Source organism: Nothobranchius furzeri, chromosome 9 (genome assembly GCF_043380555.1).
Source record: "Nothobranchius furzeri strain GRZ-AD chromosome 9, NfurGRZ-RIMD1, whole genome shotgun sequence".
NCBI classification, from domain to species: Eukaryota; Metazoa; Chordata; class Actinopteri; order Cyprinodontiformes; family Nothobranchiidae; genus Nothobranchius; species Nothobranchius furzeri.
Genome location: NC_091749.1, coordinates 40871213 through 40898902, shown reverse-complemented (window position 1 = coordinate 40898902; position 27690 = coordinate 40871213). Strand labels below are relative to the sequence as shown.

The 27690-nt window shown below is 43.6% G+C and overlaps 1 protein-coding gene across 2 annotated transcripts; it reads left to right on the top strand.

Moving 5' to 3' along the window:
• The first annotated feature begins 415 nt into the window (after window positions 1–415).
• Window positions 416–27679, top strand: LOC107381668 (interleukin-18 receptor accessory protein). 2 transcript variants are annotated; one of them, XM_015953463.3, is made up of 11 exons: window positions 416–6841; window positions 6967–7159; window positions 22570–22720; window positions 22887–23055; window positions 25334–25405; window positions 25500–25629; window positions 25710–25864; window positions 25959–26096; window positions 26379–26489; window positions 26558–26701; window positions 26802–27679. In XM_015953463.3, the coding sequence occupies exons 1-11, from the start codon at window positions 6754–6756 to the stop codon at window positions 26984–26986; spliced, it is 1536 nt and encodes a 511-aa protein (XP_015808949.3). In that variant the 5' UTR covers window positions 416–6753; the 3' UTR covers window positions 26987–27679. The 2 variants fall into 2 exon arrangements, with proteins under 2 accessions (XP_015808949.3, XP_015808948.3); XM_015953462.3 differs by having other exon boundaries at window positions 26376–26489.
• Window positions 27680–27690: the final 11 nt, after the last annotated feature.

The window sequence follows — 27690 nt, the reverse complement described above, 5'->3', positions numbered from 1 at the left end:
CTTGTAGAGTTGTTTTATTATTATGTGAACATGATCAACATGTGTTTGTTGTTGTTCAGGCAGGCCACGAGCTGCAGCGAGCATTTAACAAATCCTAGTTTGAATCAGTAAAAAATGATTCAAGGAATTTTTTTTAACTATTTGAACATTCATTTCAATATTTCAGCCCTATTAGCAATTAATTCACCAAATTTAACCATTAAAATTCCAATTAACTGGTTCAAAAAATGGAAAACACGCAGCATGAGAGCGTACATACCTTTATCTTTCTCCTTTTTTTCTTTTTTTTCCCTGAATCGGGCAACTGGTGGTTTTAGCCTTTTTATGTTCATCCCTTCTGTTTGGCTCTTGACTCAATAAGTTTCCTTTAGTCAGGACTAAACAATTTGACCTTGATTGGGGGGGGGGGGGGGGGGGGGCCTCATTTCATTTGGGAAAGGCCCAGAGGTGAATTCCCCGCCACACCCCTTCCCTTCCTCTTCTTCATACACACATGGAGCACCTGAACCCTCTCAGTCAGCAGGAGCAGCTGCAGGGGGCGCCAACTTGCTGTTTCCAATCCAGACTCTGTGATATATGACAGATAATAGAAAGCCTCGGTGCGGTACAGATTTTTTTTTCTTTTTTATATTTTTACTCAGCGCTTGTGCGCCCCTTTTGTGTCATGAAAAAATACCGCCCCGGGCAACTGCCCTGTCTGCCCGTGCCTAAAACCGCTACTGCACATAGGCATAGGGAAGCTACCTTCTCATTCACCAGGATAAACCTCAATGTACAGGCACCAAGAAGGGGGGCCTCTCAGTAGGAGCAACTCCAGAGTGGCCCAACCCCTCTCAAGGAGACTGGTTCCGGAGCCAGAGCCAAGTATATCTAGCCAGAACCTCTCAACCTCACACACCAACTCCAGCTCTTTTCCCACCAGAGAGGTGACATTCCACCTGCTGAGTGCCAGTATTTGTAGCCAAGGATCAGACCGCCAAGGTCCTCACTGTCAGTTACCACCCAACACAGAAAGCGTCCAAACTCTTTGGCCCCTCCCATGAGTAGTGAGCCAATGAGAAGGTGGATCCCCCTCTCTTCTTGGGTTGTGCTTGGCTGGGCTCCATGGATGAAAGCCCACCCACCAGGTGCTTGTCAACGTGCACCAACTCCAGGCCTGGCTCCAGAGGTGACCTGCATCTGGGGGAGGGAACATTGTTTCCACATATGTTGCTCATCATAAGGGGTCTTTGGGCTGTGCTTCTTCTGATCCCTCACATAGGACTGGGTGACCCTACCAGAGGCCTCAGACAACTTTCCTCCTATCGATCATTGGGACACTAAAACCCTTTCACCATAGTAAGGTGGCAGCTCCAAATCAGCCAATTTTCAGTGTTTGAATTCAGTGTTTGAATTTAGTCACCTTTGTATACCTTTGTATATTGTCATTTTTTATTGTGTTTTATTTTAAAATCCTACATTAGATTGTTTGGAAAGTTTGTGAATGTCAAGCAGAGAGTGAACATTGAAGTGTTAAAAGTATGTTGAATCAGACAGATTATGCAAAATCAAGTACTGAAATTTGTCAAAATTGCCTTTATTCCATTATTTTGATAGTTTTATAAATCCCACATCAATTACAGATGAAAGTTGGTGAGTGTGAAGTAGCGGATGTGTACTCTTAGAAAACAGTGGAATAAGTGGAGTATTACAAATCAGTGGGGCTCATTTTTAGGCCCCCTTCTATTTTCCATTCATCCACTACCTTGGGGACAGATTTTTCTGCGTCACGGCATCAGCTATCACATCCATGCTGATGATTGTCAGATTTACTTGGCAATAAAAGGACCAGACGTGGACATCCAAGTGGGAAATCTTCTCTCTGACACGAAGGAATGGTTAGCTGCAAACGTCCTGAGTCAAAATGAGGCAAAGACAGTTGGTTATTTTTGAGCCTAGAAACATTCCACGCACATTATCTGTACCCAGCTTACCATGTATTAAACCCAAACAATGTGTCAGTATCCTTGGTGTGAAATTGGACGCAGGATTTTCAGTGGTATCTCAGATAAATGCAGTTGTTAAATCATGCTTTTTTTCAGACATGCCTGAAGCCAAAACTGATACGTTCACATTTAGAGTCCGTGTAGTGACTATCAAGTCCCACTTTTAGTCACCCTCGGGTGCGGGTGGAGGCAATGACTCGCTTCAACAATAATGTCCAGGCAGAAAGCGGGTTTGGGTTTATTGTCCCATTTACTGAATATGATGATGATCACAAGCTGGGTCCACAATGGCTATTTCTTGTCCAGGTTTATGTAAATGATGAAAATTATAACGGCAAATTAGATGTGGCATATGAAACCAAACGAAGCGGTAAAAACCGTGTGACCTCCCGTCACCCACAAAACGCCAGTGCACTGCCACCTCAACACCTTTATAGGCTCCGCAGTGCCACCAGTGGTCAAAGGAAATACAAACCATAGTGCAATAAACTGAAATGTACATAAAACATTATCAAAATAAACTTAGATCATAATATAATCTAAACCAAAACAATATTGGCTCCTACACACCGGCCCCTATAGTGTAGACAGCACAATAAATAATAACAAAATAAGGAGCCAAAAAATGTCCGAAGTAGTCCCATGCAGGATCTTCTCTCCACCTTATACAGCTGCTTGAAGAAGGCAGATCTTTGAGATGGGCCTCTCCAGCTGTCCGGTCTTCGTTTTCAGCTGAACTGCTCTAACAAGTCCATTTTTGTCAGGATAAGTGTTGATTATTCTTCCAAGTTTCCCTTTTTTTTTTTTTTTTGGCAGATCTTGAAGCCATGAAGTCCATTGCTGTGACATTGTCTGGGAGACAGGCTCATCCCAAGACATTTTTCTCCTGCACATCTCCTGCAGCAATAACTTTGGTAACAAAGTGAATGGTGCCAGGAAACGGTTAGAACACCGAAGAGAGAGTTGGTAAGGTCCGGCCCCTGTAGAAGCTGGCCATTCAATGAAGAGCCTTTGTAGCTTGCTCCACAGTCAAAAACCACTCTCAAAGTATTTTTCCTTGGGTGATAGACACCGTGATGTGGAAGATACCAGACTTTCCCTTCTTTGGGTTCCATCTGGTCAAGAGTTACTTTTTCTGCATAGCCTTTGTCGATAAGATCCATCATGAATGCTGCATATTCCTTTTTGTAGACTTTGTTCCTCTCAAACTTTCTTTTGAGGGTCTGAAGGCGTTGTGCCATAACACACCGGTTGTTGGGCATGATAATGTCAGTCTTTTTTGAAGGGCAAGTCCAAACAATAATGTCCATCCAGCATACAAGCTGAATTTTCCATTATTTCCATAAATTTCTTGTCCTCGATCGACATTTCATGTTTTTCTTCCAGTGTTTTTTCATCAAAGTCTTGATTGTATTGAGATATCAACAGCTCCTCCAGTTTGGCAACAGAAATCCTGTTTGCGTAAACAGTTGTACAACCTTTCTGGGTAGTTACACTGCTTCGCAGGGGACCATTAATGACCCATCCAAGTGGGGTTCTGACAGCATGTGGTCCGTTGCCTTGACTGTTATCTCCCATGGCTCCATGAGGTTTGATGCATTCATTCCAATCAAAAGCTCGACATCAGCATCCAGTTCCGGAATCCTGATGGTGCTGAGATAGTCCCATTTTTCAACATCTCTCTGAAGAGGAATGTTGTTCCGAGAGACTGGAATGGCTTCTTGTGTGTAAACTTCGGGAAGTTCTACAAAGCTGTTTCCTTGTAGCCCCGAAATTTCTAGTCCAGTGGCACAACAGCTGCTCACCAAACTTTCTTGGCCCACAGTACGCAGCAAGATGTTAATCTTTGGGCCTTGCACATTTAGTTTCTTCTTTAATTTGTTGGTAATGAAAGTTGCTGTGCTTCCAGGATCCAAGAAGGCATAAGTTTGAAACACTTGATCTCCTTTCTTAGATTTTATTTTGACGGGAACAATTGAAAGAGTACAGTCCTCTCCTCCATCAGTACAAACATCAGCCTTATGAGACGCGAGGGCACTGCTGACAGGTGTTTCTTGGGCTTTAGCTTGTTCTTTGTCAGAATGTAGGATTGTAGGATGCTTCCGGTTGCATTTATCACAAGTGAGGCGATTTTTACATTCCTTACTCATGTGGCCAACCTTAAAACATCCAAAGCATATTCCTTTTCCTTTCAGAAATTCAATTTTATCCTTTTGAGGAATCCTGGTTAGCTTTGGACATTTCAATAAGGAATGAGATTGATCACAATATGGACAGGCTTCTGGAGCTGGACTTCTGGTAGCTACTGGCTGCACTTGTGGCTTTGGCAGCACAGATGGAGAAGATATAGCACAGTCATCAGGTGCTATAGCAGTAACAAAGGTGCTTCCTTTGATGTTGGTCTTTATTGAGCCTTTGTTTCTTGGTACTTCCTTTGCTGCAAGACTTGGTCTTGTTTCAGAAATGTCTCCAAATAAAGGATGAGACAATATTTTTACTTGATGCTCAAGGAAGGTGACCATGTCAGTAAATGTTGCCCTGAAACCTCGCCGTTCCTGTAGTTCACAGGCTGCGGTTCTCCATTTTTCACGTAGCTTGTAGGGCCATTTCAGGATCACTTGCCTCATGTAGGATGGTAGATTAAGTTCTTCCATATAATGCATGAACAAAGGTCTTTTATTTTTGCCTTTATTTTATTGGCTTGTTTAAATAAATAAGACCTCTCCTTTTGCAGTTTTTCGATCTAAAAGCCAAACCTTTAACAGAAAACTTCCTTTGTCTTTTTTCATTTTCATTGTCTCTAGAATTGGTTTCATCATTATCCAAATCCATTTCATTCATAAAACACCATTCAGCAAACACGGATGATTGTGGCGCTCTTCCTCGCGCTATTTTACGCACAGCTGCGCTTTAATTTGCCACAAAGCACGAGTATTGACACAGTCACGTTTGTGTTTTCCAGACATCAGCACATGAATGAACAGTTTAATGAGTGGAAGCCATCAATATCCTTAGCAGTTCTTATGCAGGCAATCAGCTCTTGTCAGGACGCAGCGGCCGCAGCGCATCAATACTCCACTCCAGCGTCTTTAACCCAAAAGGATGACTGCACTCACCGGAGATGTCTTGAATGTTTTGCTTGTGCCTCAAACCTTTTAGATTGCTTTGATGTGGAGTCACAACAAAGGATCGATGTGTGATGGAGTCTCAATCCAACCTCCAGGTAAACAGCGCCGCCGGCGGGGCACCTGCCAAACTTTTCCTGATGAGCTCCAGAAGATGCGACTTCCTCCAATTCCAGACAGGTCCAGGTTTTTACTTGTTGTAGTGACTATCAAGTCCCACTTTTAGTCACCCTCGGGTGCGGGTGGAGGCAATGACTCGCTTCAACAATATTGTCCAGGCAGAAAGCGGGTTTGGGTTTATTGTCCCATTTATTGAATATGATGATGATCACAAGCTGGGTCCACAATGGCTATTTCTTGTCCAGGTTTATGTAAATGATGAAAATTATAACGGCAAATTAGATGTGGCATATGAAACCAAACGAAGCGTTAAAAACCGTGTGACCTCCCGTCACCCACAAAACGCCAGTGCACTGCCACCTCAACACCTTTATAGGCTCCGCAGTGCCACCAGTGGTCAAAGGAAATACAAACCATAGTGCAATAAACTGAAATGTACATAAAACATTATCAAAATAAACTTAGATCATAATATAATCTAAACCAAAACAATATTGGCTCCTACAGTCCGTGATATGCTTTTATTATCGCTCGTTTGGACCACACAAATTCACTGTTCATTCGTGCTCCTGCTTCAGCTTTGAACCGGCTGCAGATTGTGCAGAATGCTGCTGCTAGATTTCTGACAAACATGAACAGAAGCAGTCACATCACCCTGGTTTTGGCATTACTACACTGGCTGCCCGTGACCATCAGGGTGCGATTCAAGATTTAACTCTTTGTCTATAAGGCATTGAATGGCCTTGCACCCTCCTACTTATCAGAGCTGCTCGTGCCTTCATCAGACACACATACTGGAAGTGCCTTTTTACTTTGAAGGTCTCGAACGAGTGCACTGTAACGCAGCAGGTCGTTGCTCATGTAAAATTCGAAGGAGGGTTGGCTTGGCTGTCATTTCTGAACTGGAGGTTCACCCACAACACCATGGCTTAGCTGGGGAAATATAGGTCAGGCCAGCAGGTGGAAACCAATAAACTGTCTCCAGTAAGCCACACTGGTTAACCATAGCCTAGAATTATTATCACTTTAAGAAATTCCTTTTTGTCACATGGGAAAACTGTTTACGGCATTTTTACAAATACAGCGTGTATCTACTTCTTAAGGTAAAATATCTACCACTTTTGCAGCCTCCCAAACAAGCTTGTTGGTTTAGCTTTATTTTATTTAGTGATGTATGCATACTATTAAGGAAGGGACTCTTGTATCACAACATTGCAAATTATAACTCAGCCATTCTAAGGACAATAAACCAGTTGCATAGGAAGTGGCTAACAGGAACATGTTCCTTTGAAATTATGTTCAAACTCAAAATGGCAGGAAATCCTGCATTATAACCAGAACTGTGAAAATGCTCTACCACAAAACCAACACGCAAGAAAAAGACCTGCAAAGAAAAGTAGAGAATATGAGCGGCACGACATCTGGTGGCACAAGTAATGATCGGAAACACTACAAAGACGTGAAGATTACTAATTTCCTGAATCAACACCTCCAACCAGCTTGTGCCGATCTGAAGACAGAGAATGCAAACTGAATGTGTTTTGCTGTATTTTATCTTTCCAGTGATCACAAATGGATGCTGCATGAAAAGTCCCCAAAAGGAAATGACAGGTATTTGATTTCAATTTCTTTCGCGAGTATTGGTTTTAGATAATTAGATGTGAAAGTGTTTTGTTTACTTCTCACTACACAAAATAATTAAAAATAACATAAATTTCACTTTGACGCAAATGTAGGTCCTCTGCAGAATCAAAACTTCAGAGTTGTGGAGGGAGAAATCTTCATGATGCCATGCAATAAATCAAATAAGTCTGTGATGTGGTCCAGGAACAAAGATGACAAGAAGGAAAAGAAACACCTGTCCTTTAACTGTACAGAAATGTTTATTACTGAAGTGGAACACTCTGGGATCTACAAAAGCCAGACTGGGTAAGTTGTTTGGTACATTTTTGTTAAAAAAAACACTTAAATCGTAATAAAATGACTACTGAATGTTTGTTTATGGCAAATAGAGAGAAAACTATTACTTTAACACTTTAATGGAGTTTTAAATAATAGTTCATTATTTATTCAAGACTTGAGCTGCATATATGCCCTTATGCTTTGTCTTCAGAGACCTTTTTGTAATGTTTTTTCAATGGCTTTAACTAATAATTTGCGACTTTTGAAGTTCTTTGTTTTAGACTAGATTCCTCGTTCATTTTAATCCCAGCCATGGGCGTAATTTTGAGGGGGGACAGAGGGGACATGCCCCCCCCCCCCACACACACACACACACACACACTTTTTCCAAAGTCAATTTTTGTCCCCATCACTATTTACCATCCAAAAACAATATTACACTATATTAGTTTTTCTCCATTGGTTTGGCTCATTTCTTAAAACACTCTTACAGTTTAGCACAGCACTATAGCTCACCTGCAAAAGCTCGTATCTCTGCCAAAACTGTTCACTCAAGCTTCAATCCAAATCCCTTTCTCATTTATACATTCAGTGTCTCGAAAATGGCAAAGATCCTTCTCAATAGCTTTGGCTCTTTTCAACAAGGATCGGACATTCTCATCATTCTTGGTGCTTTTGTCAAAATAATCCTGGATGGTTGATCACAACAACATGGTTTATCTGCTGTAGCTCATATCTATCCTAAAACTCATGTGTCAAAACTACATTTCTTTCTAATTATTTACACACTGTTGCTGATGCTTCTTCAAAACCCGGTCTATTGTGGAGATGCTTATTGTGTTTATATTCTGGAATATATGATTGTCCTGAAGGATAACATCACGGAGCTGTCTCAGTGTGATGGCATTATTTGCCATCACCATGTTACAAATCTCTCTTTCCTGTTGTTCATTGAGCAGTTGTCCTCTGCCACCCACGCGAGGTTGTCGTCCAATCCTACACACAAAAAAAAACAGAATACAGTAAGTTACCAGTGTAATTGTATTAGTTTTACTCACAGAAACTTCACCACAATCCTAATGCAACATTGCACAGTGACTGGAATACTACTTTAAACTGTATAAATTATGTAATTCCATTGTTTACAGTAATTTGTTCAATATATCTCTTGTCATATTTACGTATCAAAACATTCCACTAGTCCTCTTTACCTGCTAGTATAGACCTACTACTGAAGGCAGATGCACACAAAATCTCTACAGTAAGTTATAAATTTTTTGCCTCACGCACAGTGCCCTGTCCTATACAACATATAATTCCATCATAGGTTACACAGAGTACATACCTGTTGCTCTGTGGATGATGGAGGAGACTGTAGAGTGAGGCACATTAGGCTGCACTTGACGACCTGCCTCTGCCATTGTGAGGCCATGGTTTGTGACATGGTCTACAATTGTGGCCCGAATTCCATTCGGGACAGCACAGTGTCTTCCCGCTCCTCGGCCTCTTCCCCCATTCCTCCACCACACATTCTCAATCCTCTTCTTCTTCTTCTTCTTCTTCTTCTTCTTCTTCTTCTTCTTCTTCTTCTTCTTCTTCTTCTTCTTCTTCTTCTTCTTTTTCTTCCTTGAGGAAGAATTTCCCCTTGTCCGTTTGCTTGGTCTTATCTATCCATGTTCAGAGATCGGACTGGCACTGGTCAAGCTCCATATATGTGTTTGGCAGCACACGATCATGGAAAACACCTGTGTGTGACACTCCCCGTTCGTTAGTCTACTTTCACCTGACTGTCAATGACTGTCATCAATGTATCAAATATTCAGAGAAATTTATATATGGTATTCATGGTATTATGTTCTTGACCAATTCTGACAATTGAACAGGCAGTTGTGCATGCGAGTACTTATACAATGAAATCATGCTGACATGTTTTGAGGGAATGATCATTAGACTGAGAATCAACTAATCAGTTTAGATCTACAAGATCTATTCATTTGGAAAATGTGCAAAATGTGAGCTAACTGTATAACTATAGGCTACATGTACTTCATCGTTTGCAAAGATGCACTGAGGGAACTGAGACATGTACTAAGGCATTTGCCATTTGATAAAATGAATGAGAAAAACCATTCTGTTGTGAACATTTGCCAAGAGGTTTGGAGGTTTGTCCATGTTATTTTGAAAATGTAATTTCTGTTTCAAGAAATGAGCCAAACCAATGGAGAAAAACTGTAAACAGACTGGTTAAGCACTGGGACCAAGAGTTCAGCTAGAATCTGATGTAAATAAGCTCTATTGATCAGATATTACAGTTTTTCTCCATTGGTGAACACCACCTCACCCCTGCCACGTGGACCTCAAGGGATAAACCATCAATCATGCTCAATGGTTAACTTTCCTTGTGGGGTCACACCCATTAGGACAGTGGGAGGGTTAAGGATTTGAACAAATAACTAAATAAACTGAAACCGAAGAACTGACGAAACAACTAAAAAACTGGTACTCAGTTGGCATGTTTTCCATGTGCTTCTATTCAAACCTGAAACTGAAGCATAATCCTTGATCCTTAAACCAATGGTTGGTGTCCAGGGGTATATCTCCTTCCAGATTCTGACCAGGGATATCACTGATTGTCATGTTCTGAGGGTGAAGATGGTAGGACCTTGTGTGGTGGTGGGTTTCAGGAGGCAGAAGAGCAGGCAACGGATGAAAAAATAAAAATGGTTTAATTGTAGAACGGGAGTGACTGGACAAAACACACATGAACAAACAACAATGATCCAACACAGGACATACGAGACGGGAGGTATAAATACACTGGGGAAAATCAGGAACACATGGGCATGTTAACAAGGGCAGGTGAAACCAATACACAACTAATCAGGGCAGGAGAGAAGCACAGTAAGGAAGGCAGGGGCAGATTGTGACAGTACCCCCCCCAGCCCCCCCCCCCCCCCAAGGGGCGGATACCAGACGCCCACAAGGCCACACAACACAGGAGACTGGGAACACTTGACTTGACTCGGGACAAGGACTCGAAGACTTGACTGGAAACACTTGACTCGGGAACACATGACTCGGGAACACATGACTCAGGAAACCGGAAGACTGGACATGGGAACTTGGTCTCTCGAATTCAACAGCAGCGGGCGCGGGACACCGGAACTCGACAGCATTATGCTGGACCTCGACAGCAGCAGGCACGGGACACTGGAACTCGACAGGACACTCGAAAACTGGAAACACGCAACTCAGTCCGGGGCTGCAGAGTAGGGGCCTCTCGGTTAGGTGGCACAACTCCGACTTACAAAGTCTCCTTAAGCTCAGACCGGGGTTGCAGAGCAGGGGCCTCTCGGTTAGGTGTCACAACTCCGACTGACGGGGTTTCTTGAGCTTGGACCAGGAAGCTCGGACTTGGACGCACGAACACTTGACTTGACTTGAGACCAGGAACACGAACACTTGACTTGAGACCAGGAACACGAACACTTGACTTGCGACGAGGGAAACTCAGACTCGAAGACTTGACTTGGGACCACGAACACTTGGACCACGAACACTTGGACCACGAACACTTGGACCATGAACACTTGAGCACGAAGACTTGACTTGAACACGAAGACTTGTCTTGAACACGAAGACTTGACTTGAACACGAAGACTTGACTTGAACACGAAGACTTGACCACGAAGACTTGACTTGAACACGAAGACTTGACTTGAACTGACTTGACTGGAAACAAACTGCAGCAGCAGACGTGGGACCCAGCAGGAACTGCAGCAGCAGGCATAGGACCCAGCAGGAACTGCAGCGTGAAGGGCCTGCAGGCATAGACCCTGCAGGCGTGGACCAGGAAGTGGGACGAGACAGCAGGAGCGACGCGAGGGAACCAGGAGCGGTAGCAGGTACTCGACCACAGTTCTGAGCAGGTGCACACCGTGACTCGACAGGATCCTCAGGCAGGCTCGGGTGAAGGGAAGCAGACCACGGAGCAGGAAGTCCAGCCCTACCACCCCGGAGAATGATGGCGTGCGTAGGGGGTTTTACCTCCATCAAAACTCCAGGAAACGGCAGCTTCCATAAAAAACAGGACGGGACAGAACAGCAGGAGAGGAGAAAAGACCTTGACCACCCCGGAAACTGAGGATGCGCCAGGATCACCCAGAGGGCTCAACCACCCCGAGAACAGGTAGGATGCGCCGAGAAACACAACTCCAGGCCGGAATCTCCCTCCGCTGAAAAGGGGAAAAAAAAGAAAAATTAATCCTCCAAAAAACAGGTGTTAGCTCACCACAGGTCCAGGTTTGGTCGGATCCAGTGTTGCCAACTCAGCGACTTTGTCACTGTTCCTAACGACTTTTTGACCCCCCTCAACGACTTTTTTCCAAAAAGCGCCTAGCGACAAACTTAGCGACATTTTTCAGGACCCGTTGCTACTTTCTGTAGAACTTTCATGTAGATATTCCCTACAGATTAGCAACAAAGAAACCATTTGCACTCTGAACCGTTCTTCCGGGAGTAAGGAAAGAGAACGATAATCTGCACATGTGCACGAGGACTGACCAATCATAAACCGTTTTCGGCTGGGCCAATTCGCTGAAGACAGAGTACAGCTGCAGAGCTGGAGACCGCCGATTTACGTCTGCTGCTTTCATATTGCTGCAGGCTCACGCTTCTACTAGAGCGTCAACCTGCCATCTCTGGTTCTGCAGCCGTCAGACACTTTGGCTTTTCCTGCATTTGGCAAATACAGTCATCGGGAGTTTCAGCTACCGTCCCGTTTACACACGCAGCTCTGTGGCTCATCTGAATTTCCTTCAGTGACACAGGGATGGTTATACCATGAGACAGCCACTCCCCTTTGCTCGGTGCACCGTTATTATCACGATGGAGAGAATACACAACAGAGAAGTTGAGAAACTTCTGAGGTGTAAAAAAACGAGAGGGTGCTCGCTGCAGAACCACAAAGGCGGAGCTGCACCATAAGGTGGAGCTGCACCAGAGTCAGCCCCGCCCATTCACGCAAACTCAGCTTACCCACTGACTTCCGTTTTTGTTTTCAACTTTATCGCAAACTGACCTGACCCACATGAATTACGGCTGTTACTAGTTTACAGTCGTTAATGCTATGTTCTATGTTCCAATTAAACAAGATAAATATAACTTGCTACATGGCAAAGACTGAACATATCTCGAAATGAAAAGCTTTCTCTTAGCGAATATGTGCATACAGCCGGTCTAACAGAAGTGCTGTATAACAGCATAGCAGACTTTCGGATGGGCTCTGGTAGTCTAGTGGCGAGATGCCTGAATTAACTTTTGCTTTCCCCTCAGCTGATGCTGGTTCGATTCTCGGTGGGGTCGTCAGCAATCTATTTAGCCAGCTGAAACATTTAATTTGTTTATATTTTAGTTGTAATGTTTATTTTCAGCAAAATAATTATGTCTCTAAAAGTTCTTTGAATTTGGTCGTTCCTAAACAGCATTTTAGTTGAAACTCTGCTCACAAATGGACTCACACTGGCTAAATAAACGAATAAATAAATAAAAAAAACACATTAATCATTATATGTTAAACGGTATATCAGTAAATTGTTGTAAACATAGTACTGGCAAGTGTAGCTAGAAATGAAGAAAAGAGGTTGTACACTACCTAAAACTTACACTAATGGGAGGTGAACCTACGAAAAACTGCATGTCAACCTGATTCCATAACCACTACACCAGCACATCTGTTATAACTCATGCGGCGTTACGTCTAATTGTCCATCCAAGTGTGTCTCTGAGATAGGGATGTATGGTTTATTGGCGGTGTCTCAGCAGAAGTCATTTCAGAAATAATTTGTCAGAAAATTCACAGAATATCCAGATTTGAGAACCAAGACCAGACCCGCTTCGGGGGAGGAGACCAAATTGAAGCTGAGATGGGAGGAAAATGCATGAATGAGGCTAAAAATGGCTTTGGCATGTTTCTTATGAGGAAATGACAATATAACATGATTAAAAGTTGCAAAAGTTAGATTTTTAATTATATGGAACCTTTACAAAAACTGCTCAATTAACTTCTCAACTCCGTCCTCAATCTTGCATTTTTTAGCTATAACACCCTCTTTGATTCCAGAATGCTATCAAGTCTGACAACTGGAAGGAATTGGACTGACTCTGATGGAATGGGCGGGGCTGATTCTGGAATGGGCGGGGCTGACTCTGGTGCAGCTCCACCTTCTGGTGCAGCTCCGCCTTTGTGGTTCTGCAGCGAGCACCACTTGAAAAAAACAGCTTTTTAGGAAAATGTCTGTGAGAATGAGGAGAGCAGGAGGTCTGAGTTATATCCTACAACAGAACTGTTTGGATCACCACACCATAACTGTCTTAATGCCACTTTATTGATACTTTTGGAATTTATTGTACATCTCAAAGCAATTTGAGCCATTTTAATCATACTAATTAATAACTGTAACATATAACATAGTTTTTATTTTCCTCCCTTTTAGTCCTACACACACACACATATATATATATATATATATATATATATATATATATATATATATATATATATATATATATGATGCTATGGGGAAAACGAACGCTAATGTGGCGTGATGACGTCATCAGTATGTAAATTAGCATGTGACGTCATCTGTGACATCTAGTGACTTTTGGGGGGAACTTCAGCTACTTTCAGTCAAAAACAGTTGGCAACACTGGTCGGATCATTCTGTCATGTTCTGAGAGTGAAGATGGTTGGACCATGTGTGGTGGTGGGTTTCAGGAGGCAGAAGAGCAGGCAACGGATGAAAAAATAAAAATGGTTTAATTGTCGAACAGGAGTGACTGGACAAAACACACATGAACAAACAACAATGATCCGACACAGGACATACGAGACGGGAGGTATAAATACACTGGGGAAAATCAGGAACACATGGGCATGTTAACAAGGGCAGGTGAAACCAATACACAACTAATCAGGGCAGGAGAGAAACACAGTCAGGAAGGCAGGGGCAGATTGTGACACTGATTTCCTGGGCAGTCTGATGGGCAACCTGGCAGCTTCAGATGGACCTAAGTATGATGTCCTAGAGATGATCTAATTGATTTAAGTCTGGCAAGTGTGGAGGTCAGTCACTGCCACATACTTTTGCTACGAGTATGTACCTGGAGGAACCCAGGACCCACTGCACCAGTAACGGGTTTCATTGGAACAGGCTTGGATATGCCTTCCCAGACTAACACTGGCCCACCCCAAAACGAACCACATTTCAGGCAACACAATGCTCACCACAGCTTTTCCAACAACTTTACTCAGAGGGAATCTGAACTGAACTCATCAGTGAGAAGCACACTGTATAGGTCCGGACCTGCTAATTCTGGTGTTCTCTGGTAAATGCCAGTGGAGATACATGTGCAGGGCCCACTTGTGGATATCAGAACCTCAGAGCACCCTCATGAAGTCTGTTCCTAACAGTTTGGTCGGTATTCAGGTCACTTTGTAAGGGCAGTACTCATCCTGTTTCTCCTTGCATAGAGAAGCAGATTCTGGTCCTCCAGATGGGTAAAGGAACTTAGACAGCCTTGTCCAGCCCATCTGAAGTAACTGCCTGTCTTCTGGCACCTCCTCCAGGTTCCTGCGGCTGTTCTGAAGACATAGCAAATCTTTTCTTGTTCTGTCTTGGTGAAGTAAGACTGACTGTACTACATCTGTAGGCTCCGGGTTTCACATCATACCAGCAGTTCAATTCAATTCAATTCAAGTTTATTTATATAGCGCCAAATCACGACAAGTCGTCTCAAGGCACTTCACATAATAAAAATTCCAAGTGTCAGTGACTATACAGCAATCCTCATACTAAGCAAGCATACAGCGACAGTGGAGAGGAAAATTCCCTTTTAACAGGAAGAAACCTCCAGAGAATCCTGGCTCAGTATAAGCAGCCATCCTCCACGACTCACTGGGGATCGAGAAGACAGAGCAGACACACACACACACACACACACACACACACACACACACACACACACACACACACACACACACAAGTAATGTGTCTATAGTTATATTGTGATGTCTTAGTAAATATTGTATTTGGTGAAAGATAAACTTTATTGTATTTATCCTAGTGGATCTATAATTAAATGGATAAACTAGTATTAGCACATCAAAAGTCAATGAAAGCAAAAAGTTATTATCAGGAGAGAGAGAATGTATTAGTGGTTAGCAGCAGTGTGCTAGTCGATGGCCCCCTCCATGAGGCCACCACAGCTCAGCAGAACGTCATTGTAGCTTCTTCTGGGGAGAAAAACACTTAGAGAAAATAAAGTTAACAGCTGAAATTGCACAAAATAGTACAGTTAAAGAGCAGACTGTAGAATAAAGCAGTAGAGTGTGAAAATTGGTCAGTGTATCCTCCAGCAGTCTAAGCCTATAGCAGCATAACTACAGAGATAACTCTGGATAATCTATCCTATTTAGATGTAGGCATGTTGGAGGCAGGGCAAGGGAGAGCCGTCTTTACCGACTGTACACTCCACCTCCCTGTACTCCCCCACTTGTCCTGATTTAGGCTAACATCAGATTTTAACCATAGGCCCTATCAAATAAAAATGTTTTAAGCCTATTCTTAAATGTAGACAAAGTGTCTGCCTCACGGACTAAGGCTGGGAGCTGGTTTCACAGGAGAGGAGCCTGATAACTAAAAGATCTGCCTCCCATCCTAATTTTAGATATTCTGGGAACCACCAGTAGACCTGCAGTCTGAGAGCAAAGTGCTCGGTTAGGAACGTATGGAACAATCAGATCACTGCTGTATGATGGAGCTTGATTATTAAGAGCTTTGTATGTGAGAAGGAGGATCTTAAAATCTATTCTGAATTTAACAGGTAGCCAATGTAGGGAAGCCAAGACAGGAGAGATATGATCTCTCTTTTTAATTCTCATCAGAACTCTAGCTAAAGCTTTTTGGGCAAGCTGAAGACTTTTAACTACATTCTGTGGACTTCCTGAGAGTAATGAATTACAGTAATCCAGTCTTGATGTAATAAATGCATGAACTAGTTTTTCAGCATCACTCCTGGAAAGTATGCTTCTAATCTTAGCAATATTCCGAAGGTGGAAAAAGGAAATCCGACAAACTTGTGAAACCTGGGATTTGAATGACATGTCCTGGTCAAAGATAACACCAAGGTTCCTTGCTTTGTTCTCGGAGATTAATGTAATGCCATTAAGGTCAGGCGATTGGCTAAGCAATTTCCTTTTCTGGATTTCTGGTCCAAAGATGAGAACTTGTTGTTGAGAACTTTTCATGTTCTGTCTTGGTGAAGTAAGACTGACTGTACTACATCTGTAGGCTCCGGGTTTCACATCATACCAGCAGTTACACTGACTCTATAGTCAAATGTAATACCACTGAAAAGCAGTTTAAAAAGATGAGCATAAATAAAATGTCTGTAATCTTCTCCTGCAAAACCATTCCTGTTTTTAAGGTCATCCTGGTGTTATTTGATTATCACCAAATCAGCTGCAACATATTAATATCTTCCCACTTAACACCCGTATCCCAGATGTTTAACTGAATTTATTTCAGTTCAGTTCAGTTCAGTTCATTTTTATTTCAAACATTTCACACATATATCATTACAAAGACTCATTCCATTATTTGCTTGAAAAGGAGTAGGCAGAAGTATTTACTTATTTGTCACTACCCCCAATTTGTACCTCTTATTCATTTAATTTTCTTTCAGTCTTAACTTAAACAAACAGCATATGCGGAAAAAAAATATAAAAACAAAAACAAAACAACTTATGAAAAACAGAGAATGTGTAAATTTGCAGATTCACCAGTTATGGGGAAAAAACAAAAACAAACAAACCAAAAACTGAAAAAGAAGCACAACAGCATAACCAGCCACAGTCCTGGTTTAACCCTGTTTCCTTCATTCTTATACTTATTTAAAATGAGGTTTTTATATTTTATTTTAAACTGGTTTATGTTTTTACTTTTTTTTATTTATTCTGTTAGACTGTTCCATAATTTAACTCATGCAATTGTGAATGAAATACTTTTTAAAAGTTGTTCTGGCACTTTGTATTTTTGAATTCCATTTCCCTCATAAGTATAACCACTTTCTTTTTGAACAATATACAGATTTCTTTTGGAAGCAATTTATTTCTTACTTTATACATTATTTGCGCTGTTTTGAGCTTCACCAAGTCTTGGAATTTAATAGCTTGCATTTTGACAAAGAGTGCATTTTTATGGTCCCTGTACCCCACATTATTTATTATTCTAATGGCCTTTTTCTGTATTATAGTTATCGTTTGTATGTTACTTTTGTATTTGTTTCCCCAGACCTCTACACAGTAACTCATATATGGCAGTAGTAAAGCACAGTATAATATGTGCAGGGCTTTCTGATCCAGCATATTCTTTGCTTTCCCCAGGATGGCAATAACCTGAGCCAATTTCCCCCGAACACAAGTAATGTGTGGCTTCCAACAGAGCTTGTGGTCAATGATCACACCCAAGAAATTTTATTTCATTTACTCTTTCTAAATATACATTGTCCACACATGTTTGTTTTTCTTTTGGTTTCCAAATAACATAAATCTGGTTTTATCTAGATCCAATGATAATTTATTTATATCAAACCACTTTTTTAATATCGTCAATTCCTGTGTGATCAACTCCAAAACCTGGGGAAATTCCACATCTGAACACAGTATATTTGTGGCATCTGCAAATAGTACAAACTTTTAAAATTTTTGATACTCTGCAGATATCATTTAAGTATATAATAAACAATTTTGGGCCCAGTACTGAACCTTGAGGTACTTCACAAGCTATATCCATCAAATCAGATTTATATTCATTTATTTGTACATAATGTTTCCTATTCCCTACATATCTTTTAACCAGTCCCCAACGATTCGCCTAAACCTGTACCTTTCCATTTTTTTAATAATATTTCATGATTAACAGTATCGAACGCCTTTTAAGATCTAAAAAAACTCTGATTGCATACCTCTTATTATCCATACAGTCCGTTATCTCTTCCATTATTCCCATCAATGCTAAAGCTGTTGATCTGTTGCTTCTGAACCCAAATTGGCTATCTGTCAGTAATTCATATTTTTCCACAAAACTGTCAAATCATTTTATGAAAACTTTTTCCAGTATCCTAGAGAACTGGGAGAGTATCGACACTGGTCTATAGTTTGTAAAATGATGCCTTTCACCGGTTTTGTAAATGGGAATAACTTTAGCAACTTTCATATCTTGTGGAAAAAACCCTTTTTGAAATCACAAGGGTTTTACAATACCATCAATAACAGTCTTTACTGTTACCATATCAATATCATTCCAATCTGTACTGGTTTTGTTCTTAAGTCCTCTAACTATGTCATAGATCTCTTTCTCTTCCACTTCTCTCAAAAACATTAAGCTTCTATGCTTTTCAATATTTTCACCAGTGTCCCTTTCTATTTCATCAACTTTTATTTCTTCTGCCAGTTTTGGCCCTATGTTTACGAAGAAATCATTAAAACCATTTACTGTCTCCTTCATATTATTAATACTTCTTGTCCCTTCTATTGTCACGTCCCGTCCTGTCTACTCTTAGGTTTTGACTGTGTCTCCGTTAATTGCTCCCACCTGCCTCTTGTTTCCCAATCACCTTAGCTCCCGGTCCTCCTGTATTTAAACCCCGTCTGTTTTGTGTCCTTTGTGGAGTCATTGTTTCAGTGTCCAGCGTGTCTCCTAAACCTGTGTTAAACGGACTCACCTGTTCGCCTTCTTGCTCTCTGCGCTTGGATCCTCCTCGCTGCCCGGCACGCACGTGACAGAATGACTCCACCAAGCAGGAATGGATCCAGCAGGGAGATTCTTCCGTGGAGTTGCTTTCTTCAGTGGTTCACGTCCGACCACCGGCCAGCTTCTCCCTCTCCAGCCCCAGCTCCGCCTCGCCGCCGCCGGCGTCCCCGGCCATCAGCCTCGGCGTTCATCGCCGCCCTTCCGGAACCGGACGGGAGTTGGGATGGGGAGACGTTCCTGGATCGCTCCAGCTATGAGGGCACAAGGCTGGCGATCTGCCCTCCCGGAGTCGGTCCACGGCGTGGGGAAAGTTGCCGGAAGCCACCGCAGCCCTGCGCTTCAGGACGGAGCTTCGAGCCTGCCACTTCCTCCTCCAAGTCTCCTCCTTCTGCTCCGAGACGTCAGTCCGTTCCTGCCCCGGTCCAAACTATCCGGACCGGCTTCATTTCCTTCTCCCCTAAACCTGTTGGTGCCCTCTCAGCACATCTGAAGGGCCAAGCCACCACACCCTCGCCTGGACCAGACAGCGCTGTCGCATCTTCTCCGGTGGGCTGTCATTCCTCCTCAGTTCCTGCCAGTGTCCTCTCCATACCTCAGCTGAGCCACAAAAAAAAACACGCCGACGCCGCTGCAACCGTCCTGCTCCAGCGGTGGTCCCGATGGACGCATTGCCTCCTGTTCCAGCTGTGGTCCCGGTGGACGCATCGCCTCCTGTTCCAGCGGTGGTCCCGGTGGACGCATCGCCTCCTGTTCCAGCGGTGGTCCCGGTGGACGCATCGCCTCCTGTTCCAGCGGTGGTCCCGGTGGACGCATCGCCTCCTGTTCCAGCGGTGGTCCCGGTGGACGCATTGCCTCCTGTTCCAGCGGTGGTCCCGATGGACGCATTGCCTCCTGTTCCAGCGGTGGTCCCGGTGGACGCATCGCCTCCTGTTCCAGCGGTGGTCCCGGTGGACGCATCGCCTCCTGTTCCAGCGGTGGTCCCGGTGGACGCATCGCCTCCTGTTCCAGCGGTGGTCCCGGTGGACGCATCGCCTCCTGCTCCAGCAGTGGTCCGAGGTGACGCATCGCCTCCTGCTCCAGCGGTGGTCCAAGGGCACGCATCGCCTCCTGCTCCAGCGGTGGTCCAAGGGGACGCATCGCACCTTGTCTCGGCAGAGGAGGATGCACGGGCTCTGGTCCAGCCCATCCATGGGGCCCCGGGTCAGAAGTCAACGCCTCCCGGCTCGAGCTCCGAAGCAGACGCACCCGGCTCGAGCTCCGAAGCAGACGCACCCGGGACAGAGGTCGACTCCCCTGAAGTCTGCTCCCAAGTCGACGTGGCCTCCCCTGATGACGGCTCGTCTGATGACGTCGCCTCCCCTGATGACGGCTCGTCTGATGACGTCGCCTCCCCTGATGACGGCTCGTCTGATGACGTCGCCTCCCCTGATGTCGGCTCGTCTGATGACGTCGCCTCCCCTGATGTCGGCTCGTCTGATGACGTCGCCTCCCCTGAGGTCGGCTCATCTGATGACGTCTCCTCCCCTGAGGTCGGCTCGTCTGATGACGTCGCCTCCCCTGAGGTCGGCTCGTCTGATGACGTCGCCTCCCCTGAGGTCGGCTCGTCTGATGACGTCCCCTCCCCTGAGGTCGGCTCGTCTGATGACGTCGCCTCCCCTGATGTCGGCTCGTCTGATGACGTCGCCTCCCCTGAGGTCGGCTCGTCTGATGACGTCCCCTCCCCTGAGGTCGGCTCGTCTGATGACCTCGCCTCCCCTGAGGTCGCCTCCCCTGAAGTCGGCTCGTCTGATGACCTCGCCTCCCCTGAGGTCGGCTCGTCTGATGACCTCGCCTCCCCTGAGGTCGGCTCGTCTGATGACGTTGCCTCCCCTGAAGTCGGCTCGTCCGATGACGTCGCCTCCCCTGAAGTCGGCTCGTCCGATGACGTCGCCTCCCCTGAAGTCGGCTCGTCCGATGACGTCGCCTCCCCTGAAGTCGGCTCGTCCGATGACGTCGCCTCCCCTGAAGTCGGCTCGTCCAATGACGGTGCCTCCCCTGAAGTCGGCTCGTCCGATGACGTCGCCTCTGGTCTGACGTTTCTTCTGTCTCCAGTTCCAGTGGTGATTCTGAAGGTCGCTCCGGTCCAGCCTGCAGGGACTTCGTCACCGGTCCAGCCTGTGTCCCCAGCCCAGCCTGCAGGGCTACTCTGCCCCAGGCGCCGCCCTCCAAGGGTCCGTCCTCGCCTCCTCATCTGCCCCAGGCGCAGAACCCCAAGGGTCCGTCCTCGCCTCCTCATCTGCCCCAGGCGCCGGCCCCCTAGGGTTCGTCCTCGTCTCCTCATCTGCCCCAGGCGCCGGCCTCCAAGGGCCCGTCGCCTCCTCATCTGCCCCAGGCGCCGGCCTCCAAGGGCCCGTCGCCTCCTCATCTGCAGCAGGCGCCGACCTCCAAGGGCCTGTCGCCTCCTCATCTGCAGCAGGCGCAGGCCTCCTGACTCTGCTGATCCCTGCCGCCTCTCCTGTGGTCCTTCGGTTCCTCTGGGTCCTCCCTCCGGGCCCCCCTCCTCCCGCCCTGCTCCTGGTTCCTGTGGGCGTCTGGGATCCGCCCTTTGAGGGGGGGGGGGGGGGGGGTACTGTCACGTCCCGTCCTGTCTACTCTTAGGTTTTGTCTGTGTCTCCGTTAATTGCTCCCACCTGCCTCTTGTTTCCCAATCACCTTAGCTCCCGGTCCTCCTGTATTTAAACCCCGTCTGTTTTGTGTCCTTTGTGGAGTCATTGTTTCAGTGTCCAGCGTGTCTCTTAAATAAACCTGTGTTAAACGGACTCACCTGTTTGCCTTCTTGCTCTCTGCGCTTGGATCCTCCTCGCTGCCCGGCACGCACGTGGCATCTATAAAATACCCAGGGTAATCATTATTCCTTGAGTCATTTTTCATTATGCTGTTTAATACCTTCCATATAGCTCTTGTGTTGTCTTTATTATGTTGTAACCTATTAATGAAATAGTCTCTTTTACAAGATCTCATTATATTAGTTAATTTATTTTTATAATTTTTATACTTCCTTTCAGTTTCTATTGTTCTCTTTTTTATGAATTCTCGATATAGGGTTTTATTTATTGCTAGCATTTTGTAGTCATTTAGTCATCCATGGTCTTCCTGCATAGCTGTGTTTCCTGTTGATTTCAATTAATGGGCAGTTTTTATCAAGTAATGTGTTAAATGTTCTTAAAAATACTTCATATGCTTCATTAACTTCTGTTTGTTCATATACCAAATTCCAATCTTGCTTTAAAAGTTCATTTCTAAGACAGTTTAATGTCCTCTCTGTTCTTATTCTTTTGCACATAATCTTGTGTCCATCATTGTTCACTTTATGATGACAATTACAATTACACGATGCAATTACTGGTAAATGGTCACTTATATCGTTGGTTAACAGCACACTTTTTATATTTTCTTCTATTATATTTGTAAATATATTATCTATTAGAGTTGCACAATGGGATGTTATATATTACTTTATTAATAGTTTTCCTTTAGATTTTTGCTTTGTTTTGAGCAGCGTACAACATTTTGTCATTTCCTTAAGGGCTTTATTGCAGTTTGATATCTAATTACCTATCTAATTAAATCTTCTTTTTGTTGCAGGTCCATCTTAACTCTGCAAGTGATGGAAAAAACCAGTCTGGGATGTTATCGACCTAGCGAGAGCAGCAGAATATTGCTTGCTTTTGCTGGTGGGATGATCAAATGCCCCGGCCACACCTGTAGCAATAACACAGATGTTGTTTGGTACAAGGTGAAGTACATACACCTGCAGGATCAATCCTTTCACAATCGTCTAACTCCCCAGTCATTATAGAAAAATACATTTTTGTTTCTTTTGAATGCAAAAGGTGTCATTTGGTAGAACATGTATGTTTTAAGATCTCAGCAGAAACTGATGTGTGTGTGATTCATTCCAGAGAAACAAAGCTGTGTCCAAAGAGAGAAGAGAGTCGTGTGAAGAGATGGAGCACTTACAACTCTGCACAGTAGACGTAAAAGACGACACTGTGTTTTTCTGTGACAGAAAAATAATTGAACAGGGAGTCATGTGGAGTTTCAGGAGAGCTGTTAATGTCACAGTCATACGTAAGTGAGATTTATTTGTATGTGCTAGTAAATTAGGATTGAGTTTGTTGAAGATGCTTCACCTTCGGTCTGCAGAGTTATGGTTTGTGCCATAACTACCAGCGTCAACAACTCTGTTGTCATCATTCAAGTTTAACTAAACTGGAGGGTGTTTCCGATAGATTTGGTTTCTCAGTTGCCTCAAACATCGGGACCACTTTAGACTTTGTTACACTTTTGAATCTGTAAAAGATATGTGTACCAGCTTTTGAAAGGTTTGCGGGAATCGTCCCCGTTAGATATGAAAAATAAATAAAAGAGCAAATCAAGTCTGTGACTCACCAGTTGATTCACTCCTAAATTACACTTTTGTTTTGTTTTCTGAAGTTCAGTTTCAGTTTAGCTAATTCTACAATTCACAACTTGTACAGTTACTTAAAAGTTAGTCAACCTGACTGAAGTCAACCAATACTTTTAATTATAGGTCAGGGTTCTGGTCTAATGTATGTATCACACTTGAGAGACTCGCCAATATTAAGTTAAAAAAAAAAAGTTATATTCATACTTCTGGATACAAAGTTTTAAAAATGCAGGAAACATTTAAGGCTGTGCAGTGGCACAGTGGTTAGAGCTGTTGCCATGCAGCAAGAAGGTCTTGGGTTCGCTTCCCGGCCTGGGATCTTTCTGCATGGAGTTTGCATGTTCTCCCTATGCATGCGTGGGTTCTCTCCGGGTACTCTGGCTTCCTCCCACGGTCCAAAAACATGACTGTTAGGTTAACTGGTCTGTCTAAATTGTCCCTAGGTGTGAGTGTGTGTGCATGATTGTGTGTCCTGTGTGTCTCTGTTGCCCTGCGATGGACTGGCACTCTGTCCAGGGTGTACCCCGCCTGATTGCCCGTTGACTGCTGGAGATAGGCACCAGCACCCCCCCCCCCCCCCCTGTATTTCATTAAATACAATGAAAGCAACATTTTCCACTTGCTTTTCAGAAACATGGACAAAATGCCTTCTTTCTTAACCTTTCAAACACTTTCTGCAAAACTCAATTCCTCCAGTTTCCTCTGCAGCTAGAGGATGGCTGTTTGTGCTGCAGCCTTCACATACCCGTGGCAGACCATCTTTGATGTAAACAGGAAAGCAGCTGAGTTAGTTACATCACATACAGCACATTTACTAAATACCACTAACAGGTCCATCTCTGGTGTACATTTTGGGAATATAATAATAATAATAATAATAATAATAATAATAATGCATTGAACTTATATAGCGCTTTTCTAGACACCCAAAGACACATTCACACACGCTCACATTCACACACTGCTAGTGATTGTAAGCTACTAGTCACAGCCACCCTGGGGAGGTCTGACAGAGGCGAGGCTGCCATTTGGCGCCGTCGGCCCCTCTGACCACTACTAACACAGGCAAGTTGGGTGAAGTGTCTTGCCCATGGACACAACAGCAGGATACCCCTGGCGGGAGCTGGAATCGAACCCCTGACCCTCCGATCATGAGGCAACCCGCTCTACCACCTGAGCTACTGCTGCCCCAATATGTTTCCTAAATGAGACATTCAGGTTTTCCATCACTGAATTCCTGTGATTTATAACACAGAGCAGACGTAGGTCTGACTCCACTACTGCTGAGCAGAAATAGGACTAAGACCACTTCAAACAGAAAAGATATGGCCTTGCTACGCCTTTTATCTTTAAAGAGGAATGCAATGCTGCAGTTGGTTTTGCATCAACACCTTCAAATCACACCTCAATGGCCAATCTGTGTGGAGTTAGCACATTCTCTCCATGCATGCATGGGTTTTGTGCAGGTTCTCCAAAAAACATACATGCCAGGTTGATTAGAGACTAAATAGTCCCGAGCTGAGTGTGTTTAAGCGGTTGTGTGTCCCTGCGATGGTGACCTGTCCAGGGTGACTGCTGAAGATAGGCACCAGCTCTCCACAACCCTATGAAGTGATAAAGATGATTTTGTTAGTTTTTCACAATAAAACTGACACATTGGAAAGATCATCAAAGTCATAATTAAGCTATTTGACACATCATAAACACATTGAGCAAAATAAAACAAATGCAGCTGAAACTGTTAGATTAAATCTATTCAAATATGTTTTAGTAAAATTTTCCACAAAATATGCAGAATGGGACACGTAAAAAAAGCATAAAATTCCGTCAAATTCATGAGAACACTTTTGGTTTTCATGAATTTGGACGTCTCTATCATGACAAAGCTGCTTTCTGATTCAGAAATAAACTTTCTAATCACTCACTTTTCTCTTACAGCACATCTTAAAGCTAGAACTCCTCCAAAGATCACATACCCTCTTGCAGATGTGATAGAGGAAGTCGTGCTGGGTGAGCGCATGAGACTACCAGAACTAACACTCTAACCCTAACCCATCTGACAAACATCACGTACATCAATCTGACGCTGCTTCCTCTGTTCCAGGTCGGCCTCACAACCTCACATGTAAGGCAGATTTTGATTTTGAAGTGAACATTTCACGAAAGGTGCAGTGGTTCATGAGTCAGGGAGATAACATGGAGAATATGACTTTGCTCCACACCGAGAGACCTCAGTGAGTAGAGACATGCGTATGGGTGCTTCAAACAGAAAAGCATCAACACCTTTGTGTTTTTACCTCTATTTCTCTTTTAGGGAGAGTAGAGATACTTTTAGATCATTTAAAGTCATACAGATAGCCAACATAAAAGAAGTGACAACACACCACCTGAACCACATGTACACCTGCGTCGCCAGCAACACTGTGGGGAACAGCAGCGTCACAACCAGGCTTAAACAAAAAAAACAAGGTGTTCTTTTATTTCTCTTCTCTGCATTTGCTTTGCTATTTCTGAATGCTTACATTGGCTGAAAGACAAATAATGTCTTAATTGTTGTTTTCAGTGAAATGGCCATCACTACTAGGGTATCCCATTGCATGTTTCCTGCTGGTAGCCGGACTAGGAATCACCTTGCGTGTGAAATGGTTGGAAGTACAGCTAATCTGCAGATCCCACTTCCTGTTTGGAACATACAGAAAAGGTCCGACTGCACACTAAAACAGGCCTGCATGCATTTACTCGTTTCCAGACTGAGATCTAGCTTTAATGTTCCAAAAATAAACCACTAAAATGTCACAAGCGTGCTTTGCTGCCCTTTAATTTTCTCTCTGCGCCACATCTGAAATACCCAGCGCTGTCTAACCGTTTTATCTTTGAGATCAAAAACCATGGTAACACATTTGTGAGAAACTATAGCTGCATGTTGGATCAATATCACTGATGTTTTCATATCTAACTTGTCTTTAAACGTCTCCCTTAGCAGAGGACACAGACTTTGACGTGTTTTTATCACATGTGTGGAAACCCTCATCTTCAGAGGTTGAAAGAGATCTATTCTTCTCCACCATATCAGGACCTTACCATGATGCAGAAGGTAAAGGCCAAAATGCACATTATCATTTAAAAAAAATACTTTAAACAACTTGTTTCCATTATTGGTAGAATGTCTATCTAGTGTGGAGATGTTGGGCGCTGCAGAAGCAAACGCCACTCAGAGACCAATAGAGGTGATGCTCACTGAGGTAATAGAGGACCAGTGGAGGTATCGTCTGTGTCTGCTGGAGAGGGACCTACTTCCAGGAGGGGGTGAGATGATCACCAGTGTATCTTTGAGAGTGTGAAGTCCAAAAAGACTTGCTAATTTTTTTTTGTTTGTTTGTTTGTTTGGTTGGTTGGTTTTTTGTAGCTTATACGGATGACGTGGTTATGATGATAAAAAGGAGCCGGACGCTCATCTGTGTCCTGTCAGCTGACTATCTCACTGACAGTAACGCGGTGTTTGTGCTCGACGCAGGAATTAAAGTAAGGAAGATTAACATAGAGGACGGTCGGTTTCTATGCAGAGAAAATAAGACTAAAGATTTAGAATGAGGTTTTTAATGCCGTGCGAGGTTCACGAGGTCAAAGTATTTAATACATCTTTAGATAAATTTATGTTGGAGAATAAAAGTTTATCTGGGATTACATTCCTAGCCTGGTCAGCCAGCCCCATGCTTCCTTATGGGAAGTTATCTGTGTAGAATTAAACAGAGGACGAGTCGGTAAACCTTAATATTTATTACAAATTAAAAAATCTGTTCGAGGAGCAGATGAATTATCCAATTACAGAAAATAAATCTTTTCTGGTCCATGTTGGAACTCAACAGGATTTTCTAATTCTATAGAAGTGTGATTTTAGACTGAACCATACATTTCAATGGTTTCTCAACTTTCGAGTAAAGAATAAAATAAAAATAAAGAAAATTTTTAAACGATCTCTTATAGGTTTCTATATTTTTCTATTAATCATTATATTTTGAAATGTCTATCATCTTATTTAGACCTGAAAATGCCACTCATAATTCAGGCCATGCCTCGTTTTTACTTTGGACTCTTCTGTTTTCCACCCAATTAGCAGATCTGAACCGTTTTATGCGTTATGTAGAAATGTCTCTGGACTGGAGTTCCAAGCAAATCACACCCTGCAAGAATAACAAACGTTTGGTTTCATTGAGTTGCTTTATTGACCCAAACTGAAACCAGAGCATATGTGGAAACAGGAACGATGCCACATGAAATATTACCAGTTATGGCTA

Excerpts from the sequence above, each read along its gene's own strand:
- LOC107381668 (XM_015953462.3), top strand. The coding sequence starts at position 6,754 with ATGCAAACTGAATGTGTTTTGCTGTATTTTATCTTTCCAGTGATCACA. Across the intron at positions 6,842-6,966 it reads TCCCCAAAAGGAAATGACAG|GTCCTCTGCAGAATCAAAAC; the intron begins GTATTTGATTTC and ends ACGCAAATGTAG. Across the intron at positions 22,721-22,886 it reads CAGATGTTGTTTGGTACAAG|AGAAACAAAGCTGTGTCCAA; the intron begins GTGAAGTACATA and ends GATTCATTCCAG.